Genomic DNA, 22,298 nt, shown 5'->3' with positions numbered 1-22,298 from the left:
ACAAGGAACATTTCATTTTTCCTTTAAAGCAGGGGTCTCCAACCTTGGCAACTTTAAGACTTGTGGACTTCAACTCCCAGCAAAGCTGTCTGAGGAATTCTGGGAGTTGAAGTCCACAAGTCTTAAAGTTGCCAAGGTTGGAGACCCCCTGCTTTAAACCACACTAATCCAGCTGTTCTGGAGGTTTTCTAATAATTCTCTAAACTGAAAGTGGTTTATGATGTTTCAGATATGGTCATGACCTGAGACAGGTTTGTTTCATCTGAAGCAGTATATAGTACAAACAACTTCCGATTCAGTATATTAACTGCTCCTGGAATGACTGGTTCAGTGTGATCCAAAGAAAAAATGTAAGGTTCCAGAATTTTCTAACCATTAAATTCCCAGGAACAAGATGTAGTAAATATCTATTTTTCAGGACACTTTTGTTCAGTTCATTTATGACCCTTCAAAACACCAAAAAGCACCAGCCAATATAAATTTTACTTTCAGATGTTAAATCTTCTGATTGTACAATATATTCATGCTGTAGCACATCCCATTCCTGCTTCACACACTTATCACTACAGTTTAGATGCCTTGTAACCTCAAGATAACTTTCCCCAATTTAAGGAGTTCAAAAATTTATTGTCAGTGGATAGAAAAATTAACCATGTTAGATACACAAAGCAGAATCCATACTTTCCTAGCTTAGAAGCAGGTGAAATGTTATGTTGACAAAATAATAAATTAGTGAGCACTAAATCAGTGCTCCTTCCCTTAATGTTTGCTGTTTTTTAAGCCTAGTCCTCTGAACAAAATCATTTTCCCCTCCCTTTTTGTCTAGAAAATGCCAAGATTTTAAGAGTTTGTAGGCAAGCCTAAAGTACAAAAGAATGAAAGACAGGATTCATGGACTGTATCTTTCTCTCAAATGAAATCAATGACATGTCATTTCCTAACTTCATGAGCACCAAATCCATTGAATGTTACCTCTGTATCCCACCAGCCACCATAATAAAAAAATTAGGAATATGAACTACGAAGTTGGGGAACACTGGAAAAACAAAATATCTCTTTCCTGAATCCATTGGAGATTAAGATTTACTAAATATCGTTACCTAATTTTCAGATGAACAATTTAATCAAAGTCCTCATTCTCTTTCTAAATATAAAGTGTTAATGCAGACACAAAAAAGGTATTACATCAAATATTTATTCTCTAATAAAACAATGGCATTTGTCCTGCCAGCAAGAAGCCACTAATGTGACTGCAGAATAAGCAGGATACAAACCATTTGCAATGCCACATATGGAAACAATCTTGTCTGCCCACCTCTATGACAAGTGTACAAACCAAGAAATTTCACCAACTAAAAAATAGCATTGTGAAATATTTACAGAAGCCACCCAAACACAAAAGCCTGATGATCAGGTTTATATGTAAGAGATTAGAACCAGAATTTACCCTGGTAAACTATGTATTTCTTCTGATCACTAAAAATATTCAAGACAATATACTTCCCATACAGCACAGTCTTTCTTAAGAATTGATAATATGACAGTGCCTTTTATTCCATTTTTCTATTTTGATTTATTCTCTCAAGTATGATCGTAGATTAGGATGGAAGATACTTTATTGTCACAAAAGATGTTCAACTGGATGCCATTATAACATGGAACCCCACTCCATATCTCATCATAGAAGATAAAAATCTTAACTAATTGTCACAGAAGCCCCTCCATCTCCTTCATGAAAGCTTCATAAACATCATCCTTGGTCTGCACAGAAACAGGGGCAGATGAGCCAACTTTAGGAGTTGTTTTGGTTATCTGAACAGAAGGCTCATCATCAGGTTTTCTCAAGACAGAGGCAGCTGTTCCCTTATTCTCTCGCCGAACTCGAAGAGCTGTAGGCACAAACCGGGTGATCTCAGCCTTGGGGTTTGTAATCTGTGGCTTGGCACTAATCGTTGCTGTGGCTTTCTTCTCAATGGTGGCTGCACTAGTATCATCTGCCTTGGGGCGCTGAATCAAGCTGGGGGGAGCACTCAATACACCTGGATTTGGAATGGGAGCAGGTGGGAATAACCCAGGTGGAGGAACCAAAGGAGGACGTAACATGCCTGGACGAGGAGGGGGAATACCTGCAGAAAGAGAAACTGTTATTCTTCTGATCTTTGTGAAGAATAAAAATGTAAATCTTAAGTTATATACTATGTCTCAGTTAAGATTCCCAAGAATTTTCCTAATCATAAATTCATTGTTTTCATTTTCTTACATGCACAATATCCATGAAAATTCAAGAGATCTATCAAGAAAGACTAATCCTAAGTCACATATCCTAGTGAATTTCAGTTCTACCTACACAATTCATGTATGACAATAGTTACAATAGCAGAGTTACAGGCCAGCAGTTGAATTCCAAAGTATAAACATTCCTATCGCTGCACTTGCTAAAATTGTGCAGTACACAAAGTTCAACAATTAATATTTATTTGCTTCAGTCACGATCTCTCATTTCATGGAATCCCAACTTAGAATGAGATCTCTGTTCTACTAGGAATCACTGAAGAAAAACATCCATCACTTCTCAATGATAACATTACCTGGAGGAGCTGGAGGTGGCAGACGAGGTGGGGGGCCCCTAGGAGGTGGGCCAGGAGGCAAACCAGGAGGTGGGCCAGGTGGAGGACCAGGTGGCCGGCCAGGTGGAGGACCAGGAGGTAAGAGCCGTGGCAAAGGTCCACGCAGTCCAGGCAATCCAGGTGGTCTTAAGAAAGGAGGAGCACCTACAAGTATCATATAGATACATGTTAGTTGACTATTTCTCAATTAAGGGTAATTCTTCAGTATCATTTTCTAATTGATATGGTTTAGATTGAAAAAATGTTTCAAGAATGTGTTGTTTACAAAGCACTCCAATTCATTCTATGAAAAGGGTGATTTAACAACTAAAACAAATTATTTTCTTTCTGAATCAAGCTCTCCCATATGTACAGGTAAGTATGCATAGTAGTATGTATGTGCGTATGCAACACACACATCCCAGTTTGTCACATGTATATGTAGAATAGTATATATCCATCCCAATTTGTCACAAAAGGGGGGGGGATTTATCTTTTATGACAAATTCTGCTGAGGTAACTGAAGTTCAGTTTTGTGTAAAATATAGCAATCTTTTTATTCATCACATAAAACTACACCAGCGCCCTTACATATAGCTAGTTTAATAATAAAACTGCCTGTTCAAATACCCACCTGGAGGGGGCCCAGGAGGAAGGCCAGTAGGAGGTCCTGGTGGTCTCAAAGGTGGTGCAGGAGGGGGTCCAAGAGGGGGTGGCCCAGGCATCGGAGGTGCTTGGATCTGAGTTGGAGGGACAGGCTGAGGTGGAGGTTGCTGCTGGGGTGGATTTGTTTGAGAAGGCGTTGAGGATCCCATCTCTGAGTGTGATTCTTCTGTGATTTGCTGCTGTTGCTGAGAATCCTCTGCATCAGAGTCATCTTCGTCGTCGTCGTCATCCTCTTCAGAATATTCTTCTATCTCTTTGCCACCCTCAGGAATTTCCTGGCCTACAAACAATTACAGCTCTCCCTTTATAATACTTAATAAATTAAAGGTTGTGGATAATAGCCTAATATTCCTTTATGTATTTTCTTCATGTTATGGAAATTTTTAAAAAACAAGCGTATTTTCAATCATTATGATGAAAATGCACTCTAGGCATATGAATTCTCTTTGCTATGCAAATAGCAGACAAGGCAAATGTTAAGCAATTTCAAGGTTAGTGGGCATTGAAGTGTAGGAATGTATTATTTTATTACCCTTCCTACCACGATCTGGATAACTATCCTTTAATTTGAGGCTTCTATCTTCATTTCAACGGAAGCTTCCATGGGAATCAGGGAAGTCTTCATTAAACAGAAATGTGTTTTCTCACTTGGCTGCAATCTAACAAAGATTGTGTAAATGAATTTAATAGATACAATATTATATTTACTTTGGATCAGCCTTGCATATTAATGGTGGACTAAAATGAATGGTGACACATTAAAATCAAGAAATTTATGAAAATATTTGGAACAGATCACCATGGTACAGCATAAAAATGCATTTATAAAATGGTTTAGTATAATATTTTTCAATTTTAAGATATGTGGACTTCAACTCCCAGAATTTCCATCTGTTCAACATTTAGTAAAAAAAAAATCCCACAGATCCCCAAGAGACTTCTGCTTGTACAAACTAAAAATGTGTCCTTATGTGATTCCAGTAAGAGTCATAACAACTCTGCTTTAAGCTAGTTACAACTGGAACAAATTTCCATTACAAAACAGAGTTACATTTATCCAGAGTGAATATTTCATCTATAGGCCATCACTGGGATGATACTGTATGCTCCTTCCCATTTTCCAAGTTATAAAATTTAATTCTTTTGGATTTACACTTGGCTTCATTCTCAATACTTTTAAAACTTTTTTCAAAATACAGGTTTTCATTTGGCTTTTGTTAATTAATTTGCGCTTTAGTTTTAATTTCTGTTTTACTTGGTATTTCAATTATTTCCATGACTAAAATAACAGCAATCAAATCAAATCAAATTGTAAATGAGGTCATTTTATGAGAACACAAATCCACCACTTTTGAGCTCTGTGCGATGCTTCTGGAACATGTGAATTTAATAATCTGAAGGACAATGACTGCAAACAAGTTATCATTTGAAATTATTTCATCACAATTGGTTTGTATTAATACCCCACATCCTTTACTATACTGAGTTCTTAAAATAAATCCTTGCTTAAAAGTTATCCTGGGTGTTATTTCTTTAAACAAGTGTCCCTAGCTTCTAACTAAAAAATAAATAAAAAGAGCATGGGACAGAGGTAACTTTTTTAAAAAAAATATTTACCAGCCATTCGCAACATCATTGCTTGAAGTGGTGTGAGTTCCTTCATGTTCTTCTTCTTTTTTCTTGATTTTCCAGGAATATCAGCAAAACGTACACTATGACCTGCAAAAGTATGTGATGAAATATGAAGATTTTTTCATCATCTATCAGTGTTTCTATCAGGTTTACCAATATCTAATTTCCCAAAGATTATCTGTTCGGTTTTCAGCTTAAGAATACAGCAATTTCTTCCCAAGCCTATAAACATGCATGTTATAAGTGCAACATTTACTAATTTTTCCATTAGTTAATTCTGATCTAAATCATTTTTCCCAAGCTTACCAGATTTCTTGTCTTCACCACTTTCCCTTTCAACATTGTCATCAAGATGCATGAACTCTTCCCCTTCACTGTCAGCATCACTCCTTTCACTATCACTGTCATCACTAGTGTCATCGTGCTTGTCCTGATCCATATCGTCAGGGTATCCCTCATCTTCACTTGTACTGGAAGCATCTTCATCGTGGCCTCTTCGACCTGTAAAATTTAAGGTATGTTTTATCTGTGGCAAGTGCGGGGGCGGGGGGCAGAGAGAAAAAGACTCTTTTCTATCACATTTGCTTTTAAAATTAAAACAATTTTTCTACTTCCAGCTCTTAAGCATACAAGGTAGAGACAAAATAGATGGTATATTCAGAAAATATCTATTTTCCTAATGACACACAGGGAGTCTTCGATTTATGACCATTCATTTAACGATGAAGTTACTATGGCATTTTTAAAAAGGGGCTTACGACCTGTCCTCAAAGTTACAACTGTTGTACCATCCCCGCAGTTGCATGATCGTAATTTCAGCACTTTGCAGCCAATGCTTACTTATGACTGGTTGCAGTATCCTGCGATCACAATTGCAATTTGTGACCTTCGTATTCAGCTTCCAACATACAGCCAATGGGGGAAGCTGGGTTCACTAATGACCACAAAAGTATGGACATCTCATGACTTGCTTAACAACTATACCACTTAGCAATCAAATTCTAATCCAAATTGTGGTCATAAGTCAAGGACAACCTGTACTAATAGTTTGAAGAGGGGAAGCCATTTACCTGTCTCTGGACTATAAGACATGTCTTCATCTCTTCTCCGAGGAGGCATTTCAACAGTGAATCCTACTTTACGCCCATATATCTGCAAAACCTGAGGTGGTGGTGGTCCTGGTGGAGGTCCAGGGGGCTTCCTACCAGGAGGTAGACGGGGTACACCATGCCCAGGAGGTGGAAGTATAGTAACAGGCCTGACAGGAGGCCTAGAAATATGATTGAGGTAAGTGCAATATTAGGAATGTTGGAAGTCTGAAACTTTTCCTACTTTTTTTCTAATAAGTCTAAACTTTTATCAAACGCATGCTTAAAAAGATATAAGATCAGAAATAATTGCTTCAGTTTTGAAGATATCTAAAGATATCTGAGTGTGTAATTTATAAAAAAGAAAAGTGTTTAATTAATGATTAACTAAAGCAGAAAATTAATAATCAGATTTATCCAAGTCTGGGGGGGAAAAACCAAGGGACAATTAGCTAATTCTGATAGCTTCGTCAAAAGAATTGCAGAAGCTTATTCTTTGGAATATAAGGCCAAAGAATGATTTAATGCAGGTGTCAGCAACCCACGACTCCAGAGCTGCATGAGGCTCTTTGACTCCTCTTTTGCAGTTCCCTGTCAACCCGGTCACGCAACCAGCTCTCCACCACAAGACACTGTCCCAACCCGGTCACGTGGCTGAAGCACCCCTAGCATTTTTTCCGCACTGCCCGTGACTGGCTGCTTTTTGTGATTCTGCATCCTTCACGGGCAACAGCACCAGCCACAGTCCCCTTCGTGTCGGCTCAGGAAGGAGGAGAATGGGGAGGAGGAGTAGCCACCGCTGGATGCAGGGAGGGAAGAGCTCTGGTTCTCCTGTGCAGTGCGTCCGGCTACCCATCTGAGTGCGCAGTGGCGGCAGCGGGAGGAATAGTCACCGCCACCGCCACTGTGACCTTGGCCCAGGAGCGTATCCTGCATGTGCACGTACGAGAGAGAGATGAGAGAGAGAAAAGGGAAGAAAAAGAGAGAAATGAGAACATTATGGAGAGAATGAAAGTGAAGGGGGAGAGAGAAATGAAAGAGCTGGAGGCAGAGAATGAGAGAGAGAGAAAAGAGAGAAACAAATGAGAGAAGGGAAGAGGGGGAGAGTAAAGGAAAACTTAACAGAAATGAGAGAGAGAGAGAGAGAGATGAGAGAGAGAAAAAGGGAGAAAAAGAGAGAAAAGAGAAAATGATGGAGGGAAAGAATGAGAGGAAAAGAGAAACAATTGAGAAGAGAGAAGGGGAGAGACAGAGGGAGAGGAAGAAAGAGAATGAGAGAGAGAAAAGAGGGAAACAAATGAGAAAGAGAAGGGGGAAGAAAGAAAGAAGAGAGAGAGAGAAGAAAAGAAAAAAGAAAAAAACTCTCTCAGACCTATGATGAAAGCAATGGCAAGCTAGATCTCTTGCCAAGAAAACTGCAGTTTGCCAGAAGGGACAAATTGGGAGCAAGTCTGATTTTTTTTAAGGAAATAACAGAAATGCAAAAAATGCACCTGAAAATAAGATTATTTATAATGTTGGATAATATATTATATTGTCAAACTCAAAAGAAATCAAAATATATATGCTATTGCTGTTAGCTTCTATCAAGTTTCATAGAGTTCACTATGAAAAGATTCCGGAGAAGCAATTTCCCACAATTAATAACTTTATTTTGGATTTGCTAACATATTCAATGAGAAAGAAAAAGAAAGGGAAGGGAAGGAAGAAAAGAAAGAAAGAGGCAGAGGGAGAAGAAAAAGAGAAAAACAGAAATGGGAGGGAGAGAGGGAGGGAGAGAGATCCATTTCCCACAGAAAGCACCAGGGGGAGGGGGGCACAAAACCTGGGTGGGGCATGGCTGGAGGGGTCATGTGATTGTGTGAGTGACACTGAGTTGGCCACGCCCACCCACGTTTTATGGCTCCACGTGTTTTTTTTTCTGTGGGAACAGGTCCAAATGGCTGCGAGTTTAAGGTTGCAGACCCATGATTTAATGTAATGTACAAACGGAGCCTGTTAGTTGTGATGGGTTTGCCATAATTATGCCTTCAGTGCCTGGTCTTACAATCTGTTCATATGTTTCATAATGTGCATTTTCATATATTAAAGAACAGCTATTTTCAAAAGTTTTGTTTCTTGGTTTGAATTCCCCAGAATAGGTTAAAGTAGCAGTAACAACAAAAGTTATTTATAAAACCTTATTATTAATAATACCAAAAAGATTTAAGGCAAAAAGCAAAAGGTATATTAGAACTAAAAATTAAACAAATAGGAAAATAATAAATGTGGAACATTTTTGCAAATATCACAATGATTATGAAAAGCGAAGACTAGGCCAAGTGATGCTGATGGTGGAAAACCATCAACTGGGCTTCCTGGTTGAATGAGGATTCAAACCTGAATCTCTCTGGTCCTAATCTAACACTTTCTTGAAAAGAAAGTCAACTTTTGTCTTAATGTGTATTTTGAATTCCTTAATCTACACTTTGAAGTGTAGATTGCATGATTGCATGTGATGGGAAAGCAAAGAAAATGGCAACTGTTTAGAATGAAACTAACAGCAATTACAAAATAACAATACAGGATTCTAAGCATTTTACTGACTCCATTCAAGTTCTCTCATCTGCAATGTAATTCTTTCTTACCCATAGGCTGATGTTTTTTTGAGAATGGAAGGAGGTTGGGCTCCAGGCAAAGGGATATCTTGAATGAGAATGTTGGAAGGAGCATGAGGCATGTCAGGCAGGGGGATGCTCTCTACCTCAACATGCTGAGCATTCTGGGGAAAAAATTAAGTTTCCTTCAGTGGTCCCAATGGATACATCAGTGTTTGTAATGTAAGTTGCATGTTTCTATTAATTTTGAAGGAATTATATCCTGAAAATGATTTACAAAACTTTTTAAAAAATAGCTCTTAAAATATAAAGACAGGAGGATTTTTTAAAACTTTCCAGTTACAACATGCAATCTTGTTTTTCACAAAAAGAAAAATGGAAACAAAGTAGTAACATTTAGAAACATTGAATCAGAATTTCAAATTAATGCAACAGAATCAAGTGATCCAACAATTTCAGTAACAAATGTTATTGAGAAAAATAATTACAAAAAAATAAAACTGTTAATTACTGATTTATAAAATAGTATTCGAGCGAATGCCTGTAAAGAGTTGAGTGGTAGAATAGAAGTACAGAAATAATAGTTCCTAGTGTAACTGAAGTGATATGTAGTGTTTTAGTCTGGTAATTAAGATAGATAAATTCTATTGGATTGATTGGCATCCTCTCCTTGCAGAACTATCTCTTGCAAATATTTGATAATCTATCTGTATTGCATAACTCTGCCTAATTGACTTTTTTCTATAATAGTTTATTCAATCTTACGTGGGAGAAAACCCGAATAACCAAAGATCCATATATATATATATATATATATATATATATATATATATATATATGTATGTATGTATGTATGTATATATGTATGTATGTATGTATGTATATGTATATGTATATGTATATGTATATGTATATGTATATATATATATACACACACACATACACACACACACACATATATATATATAATTATCACTGCTCAAAAAAATAAAGAACATAAAAATAAGACATACTAGATCTGAATGAATGAAATATTCTTATTAAATACTTTGTTCATTACATAGTTGAATGTGCTGACAACAAAATCACACAAAAAGTATCAATGGAAATCAAATTTAGCCACCCATGGAGGTCTGGATTTGGAGTTACACTCAAAATTAAAGTGGAAAAAAACACTACAGGTTGATCCAACTTTGATGTAATGTCCTTAAAACAAGTCAAAATGAGGCTCAGTAGTGTGTGTGGCCTCCATGTGCCTATATGACCTCCCTACAACGCCTGTGCATGCTCTTGATGAGGTGGCGGATGGTCTCCTGAGGGATCTCCTCCCACACCTGGACTAAAGCATCCCCCAACTCCTGGACAGTCTGTGGTGCAACATGGCTTTGGTGGATGGAGCGAGAGATGATGTCCCAGATGTGCTCAATTGGATTCAGGTCTGGGGAACGGGTGGGCCAGTCCATAGCATCAATGCCTTCGTCTTGCAGGAACTGCTGACATACTCTAGCCACATGAGGTCTAGCATTGTCGTGCATTAGGAGGAACCCAGGGCCAACCGCACCAGCATATGGTCTCACAAGGGGTCTGAGGATCTCATCTCGGTACCTAATGGCAGTCAGGCTACCTCTGGCGAGCACATGGAGGGCTGTGCGGCCCCCTAAAGAAATGCCACCCCACACCATTACTGACCCACTGCCAAACCGGTCATGCTGGAGGATGTTTCAGGCAGCAGAACGTTCTCCATGGCATCTCCAGACCCTGTCACATCTGTCACATGTGCTCAGTGTGAACTTGCTTTCATCTGTGAAGCGCACGGGGTGCCAGTGGCGAATTTGCCAATCTTAGTGTTCTCTGGCAAATGCCAAACGTCCTGCACGGTGTTGGGCTGTAAGCCCAATCCCCACCTGTGGACATCGGGCCCTCATACCACCCTCATGGAGTCTGTTTCTGACCGTTTGAGCAGCCACATGCACATTTGTGGCCCACTGGAGGTCATTTTGCAGGACTCTGGCAATGCTCCTCCTGTCCCTCCTTGCACAAAGGTGGAGGTAGCGGTCCTGATGCTGGGTTGTTGCCCTCCTACAGCCTCCTCGTCTCCTGATGTACTGGCCTGTCTCCTGGTAGCGCCTCCATGCTCTGGACACTACGCTGACAGACATAGCAAACCTTCTTGCCACAGCTCGCATTGATGTGCCATCCTGGATGAGCTGCACTAACTGAGCCACTTGTTTGGATTGTAGACTCCGTCTCATGCTACCACTAGAGTGAAAGCACCGCCAGCATTCAAAAGTGACCAAACCATCAGCCAGAAAGCATAGGAACTGAGAAGTGGTCTGTGGTCACCACCTGCAGAACCACTCCTTTATTGGGGATGTCTTACTTCCTGCCTCTGCTTTCCACCTGTTGTCTATTCCATTTGTACAACAGCATGTGAAATTGATTGTCAATCAGTGTTGCTACCTAAGTGGACAGTTTGATTTCACAGAAGTGTGATTGACTTGGAGTTACATTGTGTTGTTTAAGTGTTCCCTTTATTTTTTTGAGCAGTGTGTATGTATGTATGTGTACATATGGGAAAAAAAGAAGAAAACATATAGAAATGACTTCACTTTCATCAAGATAAGACTCACAGACCCCCAGTTTCTAGCCCAGTGCCTTAGCTACTAGAACAAACTGGCGCTCTAATTTATTATTTTATTTAGGTTTATTATTTATGTGTTATTATTAAATTTAAAAATATCAAAAATAAATATTTATTTTTTAACTATTAACACTCAGCTGGTTTCATTTCTTGTATATGTATTCAAAATAGCCTGATTTTCAGTTATATCCTGTCTCTTCTTTTAAGCCCTTTTTTTTGGTATCAGATAATCTAAAGAGGAAGTTCTGGGTATATTATTGTCAAACATCCTTGAATTCTTCCAGAATTAAAATACTTTTCTTCTTCTTTTCTAAAATACACTTTCTTCTTCCCTACCTAATGTTTATTAGATCAATACAAGCAAAACAATCTTAAGTGTCTAAAATAGCAGTTCTTAACCTTTTCCTTATGCAAGTACATCATCGTGAAAATATTTTCAGGATCACTATATAAATCAGGATTGACAACGTCTGCAGACATCATGTCTCACAGGATCCCTTTAAACAATTCTAGTTTTAAAAAAATGGTCAAATTCTTACAAACTATCTTATAAGATTTAGAGGAAGAATGCCAAAATCTTTGACTCTCTCTGGAGTTTTAGGCCAATATTTTTTTATACATTAATATCTACATCAGACAGTACTTGAAATATATCAGAGACCACTAGTCCTTTGTGCACCATTATTGATCTCTGAACCACACGTCTGGAACCAATGATTTAAAACATAGTATTTAATGAATAATGACAAGTAACCAATTGCAGAATGTTTGGTTTCCTTGGGGACCAATTTGTACAAAGAAGTAACAGTGTGAAATTCTGTAACACAAGTTTACAGAAGGAATATATGGTAAACTATATTAATTGAGCTCAGTTATTTCAGCTCTGCAAATGAAATCAGAAGAAAGATTTTTAAGTAGTGTTTTTTCTGTGACCCCCTAATTACTAAACTCTGTGATAAGTTCTAGTGAACTGGCAAATTACAATGATAACCTCATGATCACTTGTCCATACTGTTGTCAGCAAGACACATATTATGCACATGAGTAATTCCAAATAATTAAGACTGAAAAGCAATCTGAAGACTCAACCAACTTCTTTCATGAGTACCTAAGAAATAAAATGTAAAATCAAGCCAATAACTTAAAGCTGATGTGAATAGGTACCTTTACAGCATCAAAGTACTGACTGAGCTGAGATCTTTTCTGTTCATATTCCACCTCTAGCTTGCGCAACTCCTTATAAATGTCTGGATTCTCCTTCTCATATAGTCGCAGGATACGCTCAAAAGTTTCACGCAGTTTCTTACGCTTGTCCTTAAGCACCTTTTCATTTAATTGAGGCTGTTGTACTGGATTAAATTCTGTAAACAGAATTAGGACAGATACATGAAAAAAAAAAAGTGTACATCTTCATCTTTCCACTACCTGAAGTTCACAATGCCAAGCACAATCATAAAGGGTATAGAAAATAGAAAAAGACAACAACTACTCTTCCTGATAATCATCAAAAAAAAGGTAAAGATGGTTGTGTCCAACTGCAGGGGGTGGTGCTCATTTTTGTTTCTTAACTGAAGGAGCCAGGATTGATCACATTTCTGTGGTCGTGTGGTCAGTATGATTATACAATCATCTATCACTTGTTAATTATGGGGTTTACTTTCTTTCTCATACAGGGTTTTCAAGATGGCTGTGCACATGGATGCTGCAGCTTGGCTGCTCCTTCTTTCAGTGTATGGTGTGTATGATTCTGTGTGTGTTTTGGATCCTTTCCTTGATTGAATCCTGTGGGGCAAGGGGCATCTGTAGTCGGCAAGCCTGAAATGTACTGAAATGTAAAAAGGCTATTAAGGACAATTTTATACATTCTCATAACATACCGAAGGAGGCAGCTAAGGCCCCGGGGGGAGTCATGGATCACTATCCCTGCAGGGAGGAGGAAGAAGCAGAGAAAGAGGAACAGGAAGAGGAAGAGAGGATGCCATGCTGGGGTTCTCTTTAGGCTGAGTAAGTTTCCACACAAGCCTTCAATTCCAAGTATATTTCTTACCAATGCAAGATCTCTGACTAACAAAATGGATGAATTAAGGCTACAGATTGCAAAGACTAAATTCATCAAGAATTGCTGTGTTTTGCTAATCACAGAAACTTGGCTTCATTCACTCATTCCAGATGCAGCTGTTGAGCTGGAAGGCTACATAGCTCACCGACAGGACAGGAGTAGAGATTCTGGCAAGAGCAAAGAGGGAGGTTTAAGCCTTTATGTGAACAAAAGCTGGTGTATCAATACAAAGACTGTAGACAGGATCTGGAGTATATGACTCTTAAATGCAGACCCATATATCTTCCATGGGAATTCAGCGTGGTTTTGATTACTGCAGTCTATATCCCACCTGATGCCAACACTACCATAGCTTCAGGATTCTTGTATAACATTGTTTGTAATCAGCAGAATACGTATCCTGATGCTGTGCATATCATAGCGGGGGACTTTAATCAAGCTGATTTAAAAGCAGTGCTGCCTAAATTCTAACAGCATGTTAAGCGTGCTACTAGAGGAGCAAACCTATTGGACAAGTATATACCAACATCAAACTATAAGGTTATACAATTACCACACTTGTGACAATCAGACTATATGTCATTGCTTTTAGCACCAGCATACATCCTTCTTAGGAGACGGACTCTGCCTATAATAAAGACAGTGAAATCTTGGCCAGAAGATGCTTCCCAACAACTTCAGGATTGTTTTGAGAAAACAAATTGGGACATCTTTTACCACCCTGACCTAGAAGAGCATATTGCAGCTGTTCTGTGCTATATCAAACACAGCACAGATACTATTACTGTGGATAAACGTATTAGGATCTATCCCAATCAGAAAACCTGGATGACTTTTAGGTCTGGTGATGGGGCAAGATGTAGTGTTGCCACAGCTAATCTGAAGAAAGGTATTCGGAAGACCAAGACTGATAAGAGGAAGATTGAGGATAATTTTTATAGCAATAACATGAGGCAGGGATTCAACAAATTACCACCATCAACCGACCAATGTCATCCCTCCTGAGGAGGATGCTTCATTGGCAGAGGAACTGAATCATTTCTTTGCTCTATCTGAAGTGGAGACATCAGACAGCTAAAATAGAACCACCAGCCAATTGTAGCCCCCACCTCATTGTGGAGAAAGAGGAGGTGAGGAGTATTCTGAGGGCTGTGGACCCTAGAAAGGCTGCAGGTCCTAATGGTATCTCTGGCCAAGTGCTTAAAGACTGGGCTGATCAGTTGGCTGGAGTCTTTACCAAGATCTTCAATTGGTCTTTATCCCAGTCCACTATTCCATCTTGTTTGAAAGCTTCCACCATTGTTCTGCTGCCAAAGAAGTTCCCTATCAATAACCTCAATGATTACAGACCAATGACACTCACTCCTATCATCATGAAGTGCTTTGGGAAATTGGTCTGCCAGCACATCATTTCTGGTCTTCTGCATACATTTGATAAACACCAGTTTGCATACAGAAGAAACAGATCTACAGACGCTATAGCCATCACTCTTTACGCTGCTCTGACTCATCTAGAACAGCGGGGGGGTATGTGAAGATGCTTTTTGTAGATTTTAGTTCTGCATTTAACACAATTCTTCCACATAGACTAGTGTCTAAACTTCTGGACCTTGGACTTTCTTATTCAATCTGCCTTTGGATTATGGATTTCCTGTCTGGCCGCTCACAGAGGGTCAGATTAGGTAATCTACCTCATCAGCCCTTATTCTTAATACTGGTACACCACAGGGTTGCGTGTTGAGTCCCTTACTCTATACTCTTTATGTGCATGACTGCATTCCCACTCACACTAGTAATACTATTACTAAATTTGCAGATGATACAACAGTGGTGGGACTCATCTCCAGGGGGGGAGGGTTGAGTCTGCCTACCAAGATGAGGTGGACCGGTTGCTTTCAGGAGGCAATAACTTGGTCCTCAACACCAGTAAGACCAAGGAGTTTATAATGGATTATAGAAGGAACAGATCAGACATCCAGCCCTTGCTTATCAATGGAGACTGAGTGGAGCAAGTGGCCAGTTTTAAGTTTCTGGGTGTTACTATAAAAGAGGACCTGACCTGGGGTGTTCACATTGCAGCACTGGTCAAAAGTGCCCAGCAGAGATTTATACTACCTGAGACTTCTCAGAAAACAACTGAATGAAAAACTGCTGGTGACCTTCTACCGTTGCACTATAGAGTATCTTAACTTACTGCATCTTTGTATGGTTTGCCAATTGCACAGTGGCAGATAGGAAAACACTCCAGAGGGTTAACGTCATTGCCCAGAAGATCACTGGTTGCCCTCTCCCCTCTTTGGAAGAGCTTTATAGCTCCCACTGCCTTAAGAAAGTTCGAAACATTCTTAAAGATCCATCTCATCCTGGGCACCCCCCCTTTTTTTTAACTATTATAATCTGGCAGACGGTACAGAATAATAAAAACAAGGACAAATAGGCTGAAAAACAGCTTCTATCCCAGGGCAGTAGCTCTTTTGAATTCTAATGTATAGTGCAGTGTTGGTGTGGTGTCAGGGGTTTCCGGTTCAATGTGTGACGTGTGAAGGATGTGTGTTTGTGTTTATTTTCATGGTCATGATGTGCACTGAAGATGGTGTTTGATTTCGTTGTACGAGGTGCAATGACAATAAAGGAATGGATAATGCTTGTTAAACTAGTCCTTCTTTCACATTACTTTTTCTATGCATGTTGAAAAGAGATTCAAACCTACCCATTTCATCAAGTTTTTCCATGTCTCGAATGATTTGTTTGGGATCCTTCATCTTTAGCACTGCTGCTCTCACCATCATGCGCTGCTTTTTGTTCTGAACTCAGAAGAAAATAAAAGCCAGAATTAAGGGCCTGGACTTCACAGGCAATATATTTAATCTACTTAATAAAATAAAAGTGCAACTTTTCTAATTTTGAGTCTTATGTATCCAGCAAACCCAGAGGGTTTTATTTATTCAAGTTTTACAGTCAATGTGACCTCCTCCAACATATCCAAATATATTCATTCTCCCTTTCTTTAACACAGTGGATATGGGAAATCTACATATCCCTATTAAGATGCCAGAAAAAAGTTGTTTTTCAATTGAATTATATAATTTTATTTATACTGAAGATAGAAAAAATTCTGAAGTTATTTATCTTAGTCTGATTTTTTTAAATCTAAAAAATCTGGCTTTTATCAAGGGATATGTATACTTTTTATATTCACTGTATATACATAATTATTTCCTATACTATCATCTGTCCATGTTTTATGAGGCAGTTTTTGTATGCTTTTAAAATTTACTTAATATTTATGAAAAATAGCTTTATTAATAACACCATAATTCTAAACCAGTGCCCTATATCAAATCTTGCTCAGACAAGACAATTTATTAGGAAAAAAGTTGATTAATATGATTTGTAAATTCTATATTAATACACATGCACTTAATGTCAGATACAAAGCCAACAAGAAACAAATAGCAACGCCAGCCTCTGTTTGTAATTTGGCAAAGATCTATTACCTTCTTCAGTTCCCTCTTCCGGGCCTCCTTTCCTACAAATAGAAATTTAAATTATCACAAATATATATTTTGTGAAAAATACAGTGCAAATATGGACATAATATATTAATAGGCATATTTTATAAATGAACTTAAAAATAAGTTGAAGTAAATCAAGCTAGTATTTTGGGAATAGTTCTAGAATTATATCATAACTGGATTTCAAATTTGGATAATACATACAATTATGAATTAGACTAGAATCAGAAATCTGTTAACTTGTATTTTTAAATAATTTGAAATTTAGTCTTCTATAATTTTAGTATTATTTAACAGCAATAAATTTGACTCCACATCCTAAATGTTAAAATCCATTTTGAACACTGTTGAGGATTTAGTCATCGTATATATAATTAACAAAGAAAATGAAAATTTGGGAGCATACATAGCATACAGGGTTAGGACTTAGACCCCTTCAAGTCATCACTCAATCACAAACCTAACTCTGGGGCAGCTACTCTCCATCCAACCTACTCCCTGTTCTTGAAGAGCTTATATTACAGAAGATATCCATGGATATCAAATTGCATTTCATAGAAAAGGTGGATATTATCATTAATAAATTAACAAACTTTAAAAAAAACTGATTTTGAGCAACTTTAAAAGAAAGGGATCATGTGCAGCTTTATGTCATGAACAATTTAATGCAATACAAAAGTTATTATTTTGCTGTGTAAAGATCATTTTTCAAAGTAATTCAAAACATATATCTATTCTTTTTAAGCATAAAAGGTAATTTGTTTCTAATATTGCCATTTCACATTGATCTATGTAGACAGCAAATGCCTTCATTTGTTCAGAGTAGCATTATATAGAATACCACAGTACACAATGTACTGCTTTGGAATTGTGATTTTTCAATATTGTCCAATATTGTTGCAAGACTGAATTATGCTAACTGCAGCATCTACTGGAAAATCTAATGCCATAATTAATTCTACTCTCCCTTAAAGAATTCATGGTGTTATCTACCTGGACATTAATTTCACATAAACATACATATGCATCATATAATTCCTTTTTAATATAAGCCGTGCAAAAGCACAAAAAAGGAGAAACGTTCATCCAAATAAATTAAAGGCATGATTAAATAAACTAGTTAAAAATACTGTATACTACCACCATTCAATATGCCCCGCTAAACTTTCCTATCCTTCTAAATGATCATGTATCACTTCATATATGTTGCCTTCTGTCTGATCTTTGATCACACACACACACACACACTTTTTAAAAAATTCTCACCTTTCCCTTTTTCAGCATTTAGTCAATTCAATCTAACAACTTTCTTGGTCTTCCCCTTTCTCTTAACCTATTAACTCTTCCTACAGTTTTTTTTCTTTTTTGTTTGTTTTGTAAATTGATCCTCATTCATTCTCTATGATCAAACCATCTCAATATATAGTCCTTGACTTACAACCACAATTGAGGCCAACATTTCTGTTGCTAAGCAAGACAGTTAAGTGAGTTTTGTCCCACTTTATGATCTTTCTTGCCAATTATTAAGTGAATCTGCAATTGTTAAAGTTAGCAACATGGTTAAGTGAATCTGGCTTCCACATTGACTTTGTTTATCAGAAAGTCGCAAAAAGTGATCACATGACCCCTGGACACTGCAACCATCATAAATATGAACTAGTTCCCAAGCACCCAAATTTTGATCACATGGGGATACTGTGAAAAGTGGTCATAAGTCACTTTTCTTCAGTTCCACTGTAACTTTCACTAAACAAATGATTGTAAATTACTTTTATTTTGTACCTATTTATGTTTATATTTGGTATGTACATTCAGAACCGATATCACCTTAAAAAATCCATCATATATCCATTCATCATCCATTTGAAGGACAGCATTCCATTTACAGACTATTGCAGAAAATGTAGCTCTCTGGGCTTGCGGGTTATCCTTTTCATATTATTTTATAGTTGGGTTAAAACTTTTCCATCCGTTTTCCATTGTAAGTAATATTCTACCAACTATTACAGATTCTTTTTTTTTTCATGTTCCCAAAACAACCTAAATAACCCCAATTCAGACTTTGATATATATTTAATTTTTCATTCATAATTAAATCTGCACTTTCACTTTCTGCATTGATGCATCCATTCCATTCCAAAGAATTACTTTTATTCAGATCTACTGTACTCTTCATCTTTGTCTTAGATTCAAAGGCATTCAATATAATTTACTTTAATTCATTTATTCCTTTCATTTCATTAATGCATATTCTTTATTACTCTTTTCCTATATTCCAAATCATAATCTTCATATGCCCTAATTGTCAGTAGCAGGTCTTACAGGTATTCAGCCCCACTGCCCATCCTGGCTTTGGTTAAGTGAGGATTTCTAAGTATGATAGAGAAGCTGTAGATCAGTCTTAATAGCATTCATGGCATATGAAGCATTTCCTGCTAATGATAAGGACAGCCTGATCAAGGTGGGCACATTTTGTCCAGTAAACTCAAGCACCAAATCCCAACTTTACTCCAAGCATGTTCATGCTATTCTATGCAAGCTAGAATCTCCAGTCTAAGAGGGCACCTTGCAATGTCTACATTCCATAAATTTAGAAGGTATATATGCAATGTATTCATACATACTTTTATTTTCCTAAATAAGTGATATTGTTTACTGAACTTAAGAATATAGTTGTACGTGAAACCTCAATAGAGTTAAATGCATAGAACGTATTACAAACCAACAATGACATATCCTCTCTAGCCAATGTCCAAACTTGAAAAAGATTTCAAGATACTTACGTGCTTGGTCCGTGGGGTTCATGAACTTCCCACTCTTAGTGGAAGATGTAGATCTCCTTCCCATTTTGACTATTTATCTCTTTTACTCTTCCACTTGCTGAAACTAGACAAGATAGAGGAAAAACATAATTTCTGTAATATCCTAATAAGAATAATAAGCCACCAAGTTTCCCATGGTTTCCTCGAATCTCTTGTGACCACTGCTTCTGCCAGTCTCTTAAAACACTGATTAATAAAGGAGGAAAGGCAGAAGACATTTCTCCCCCCCCCCCAGCCCCGCCCCAGTTGCTGAATCCAAATTAATCTTTTTCTTCTGAATTGAGATTACTTGGCTCTGACAACGGATGGCTCATCATTTGAATAAGATTAAAATAAAGATCCAGTACAGCACAACCACAATCTCCACTCTATGAACAGCCACATTAATATTTAATCAAGTTCTAGCGTGAAATATTTGTAAATCCAAAGAGGAGAACGAAAGGTGCGACATAAACAATGCTAGAGCAAAGAGCGTAACTGTTTGGGACAGAGAAGATCCCGAAGAGAGAAATCGCCCTTTCTGCCTTATTTTCCTTACCTGCCGCCAAGGTCGCAAGTCCTAAAACCAGATAGCCGCCAAGGCAAAACTACGGGCTACGTTTTCCACAGAGCCCATTCAAAAGGAGTCCTCCAACCAGCCAGCCCAGCCCGATGACCTGCCTCCGGCGGAAAGAAAAAAATCGAATCCGCTTCCAGAGAGTTTTCTACTCAGGCGCCATCTTAAAAATCCACGCGATTTCACGGCTGTACCAATAAAACCTAGTGCGGGCTACAGATAGTCGCACAGCGCCGACTTCCGGCCAAATGAGTGACGTTTGGTCGCATAGACTTACAAACTCGCCCCTAGCGCATAACTTCCGGGTTAATTTTAAACTATCTGCAGTGTATAACAGTTAAAAGTGTAACAGGGAAAAGGCGTTACTGTTTTTGAGATACGATCTTATTTTGTTTCAAGGTGTTTATTGTTGGATTAATTTTTAACGTTATTAAAATACACATCTGAGATTAACACCACTGCAAAATAAAAAGGGCTCAATTTAAAGAGGTTGTGACTCAAAATTCCAACAAAACCCAACAAATATGGCTTTTAAAAGCCACTTGCAACTGTAGCATAGTACTCAAAATACAGACACTAATTTATGCTAGATTTGCAATGTGGTTAATGCTTTCTGCATTTCAGTTGCATTCATAACAGCATGAACAATCTATGTAGGATTTGTACAAAAATCTGGCCCATATACAGCAGCCCTAGTTTATTATTCAGTATAGTTCCATTTAGTTCATTTTTGCTCCATCAGGATAAAAACTAGCTCTGTAGTCAGGTAATGCATTTACTCTATTAGGATCCACACACAAAAGACACAAACAAACTTTCAATTTCTGAAAACGTTTTCATTATGGAAAATAAGTTTTTATAGAATGATCTGTGCTGCAGTTAAAAAGTACTAGCCACTGAAAAGAGAAAACACTAGTTTTCTCTATTTTCTACTATTGACCTCACCCCTTTCCTAAGAGGTCTGTAGGGGGCGTGCATAAGCGCACCAAAGTGCCTACCGTCCCTGTCCTATTGTTTCTTTTATTTTTCTTATATGTACTCATTTCTTGTATTCATAACTATGTTTATCCTTATACCTATTATCTTGTAAGCGATTGACAAATCAAATAAATAAATAAATAAAATAGTTTCTGAAAGAATATGTCTATTGGGATTCCTCACAGCTTAAAAGTGCTATCTACCACATCTTGCCCCAGGACAAATTTATACCAACCTATACTTTCTACTTCCAATACCAATCTCTATCCTGCAACAAGCATTTGGTTCTTTAAAGATAGGGATAGATGGTTTTACAATTTACAAGATTTTTCTCCCTCTTCTCATTTCTCATCATCATCATCAACCAGTGGGAATATATTCCGTGCTTACTCCCCTTAATGCTGTATTGTCTGGGACTAGACCTGGGTTATGAGATTAGGTCTGACAATTTATTAGATCCTTGCATTTATCCCTGTAAAAACCTAATGAGTTCATGTGCAAGAGTTTTGCATGATGGCATTTAAAGGGAAGATGACTACCAGTGTTATCGATGAACTCCTTTTGGATTCAAATTTAAAGTTTAAATCCGTATCCCAAAGCAATCCAAACACTGATAACATTGGTATATGATAGAAGGACACTTCAATCCCCACAATGGAAGAATGGCTGCAAAAGTTGATATGACTGCTTTGATAAAAGAAAAAAATATAAGTACTTCTGTTTCTACTTGGAAACCACTTCTGGACTTAGTGCTTGAGGTGGAAAAAAAATGAAACTTTGATTTTGGGTTTTACCAATTAGATAGACTTATTGATTTAGAAATAGCTAGTTTATACTACTATGTGAAAGTAAAAAGTTGAGTTTGGATGTTACTATCTTATTATACTTCACCAAAAGGTGTTGGAAGTCAATGCCTTTCCTTTCTTTTTCCTTTCTTTTCTGCACTCTTCCCTTTTCCTTTTCCACCCCTATTTTTCCTATTATTTGTTTTTGTATTTTATAAGCAAATTAAAAAAAATTGGTAGTGTGCATGAACCTGCAAAAAAAAAGTTAGCTCTGTTTCTCATAATTCATTAGGCAATCTGATGCCCAGCCGACCCAGCATTTTTCTGGTTAGCTGATTATCAAAAATGACATG

At 37.6% G+C, this 22,298-nt stretch overlaps 1 protein-coding gene across 1 annotated transcript; it reads right to left on the bottom strand.

Annotated features, from left to right (window-relative positions):
* Positions 1–1,178: 1,178 nt before the first annotated feature.
* Positions 1,179–20,447, bottom strand: WBP11 (WW domain binding protein 11). The gene is made up of 12 exons (XM_026694483.2): positions 20,165–20,447; positions 19,588–19,690; positions 16,787–16,818; positions 16,000–16,093; positions 12,395–12,591; positions 8,620–8,753; positions 5,975–6,174; positions 5,211–5,405; positions 4,890–4,991; positions 3,241–3,552; positions 2,589–2,771; positions 1,179–2,126 (listed from the first exon to the last, which is right to left on the bottom strand). Exons 2-12 carry the CDS (start codon positions 19,649–19,651, stop codon positions 1,708–1,710), a joined length of 1,932 nt encoding a protein of 643 aa, XP_026550268.1. The 5' UTR covers positions 19,652–19,690; positions 20,165–20,447; the 3' UTR covers positions 1,179–1,707.
* Between the last annotated feature and the right edge of the window lie 1,851 nt (positions 20,448–22,298).

The sequence above is a fragment of the Notechis scutatus genome, chromosome 6 (genome assembly GCF_049901735.1).
Source record: "Notechis scutatus isolate UNSWTSFEM ecotype Mainland chromosome 6, rNotScu1.2, whole genome shotgun sequence".
Lineage (NCBI taxonomy): Eukaryota > Metazoa > Chordata > Lepidosauria > Squamata > Elapidae > Notechis > Notechis scutatus.
The sequence above is the reverse complement of the archived record's forward strand: the minus strand, read 5'-3'. Positions and strand labels throughout refer to the sequence as shown.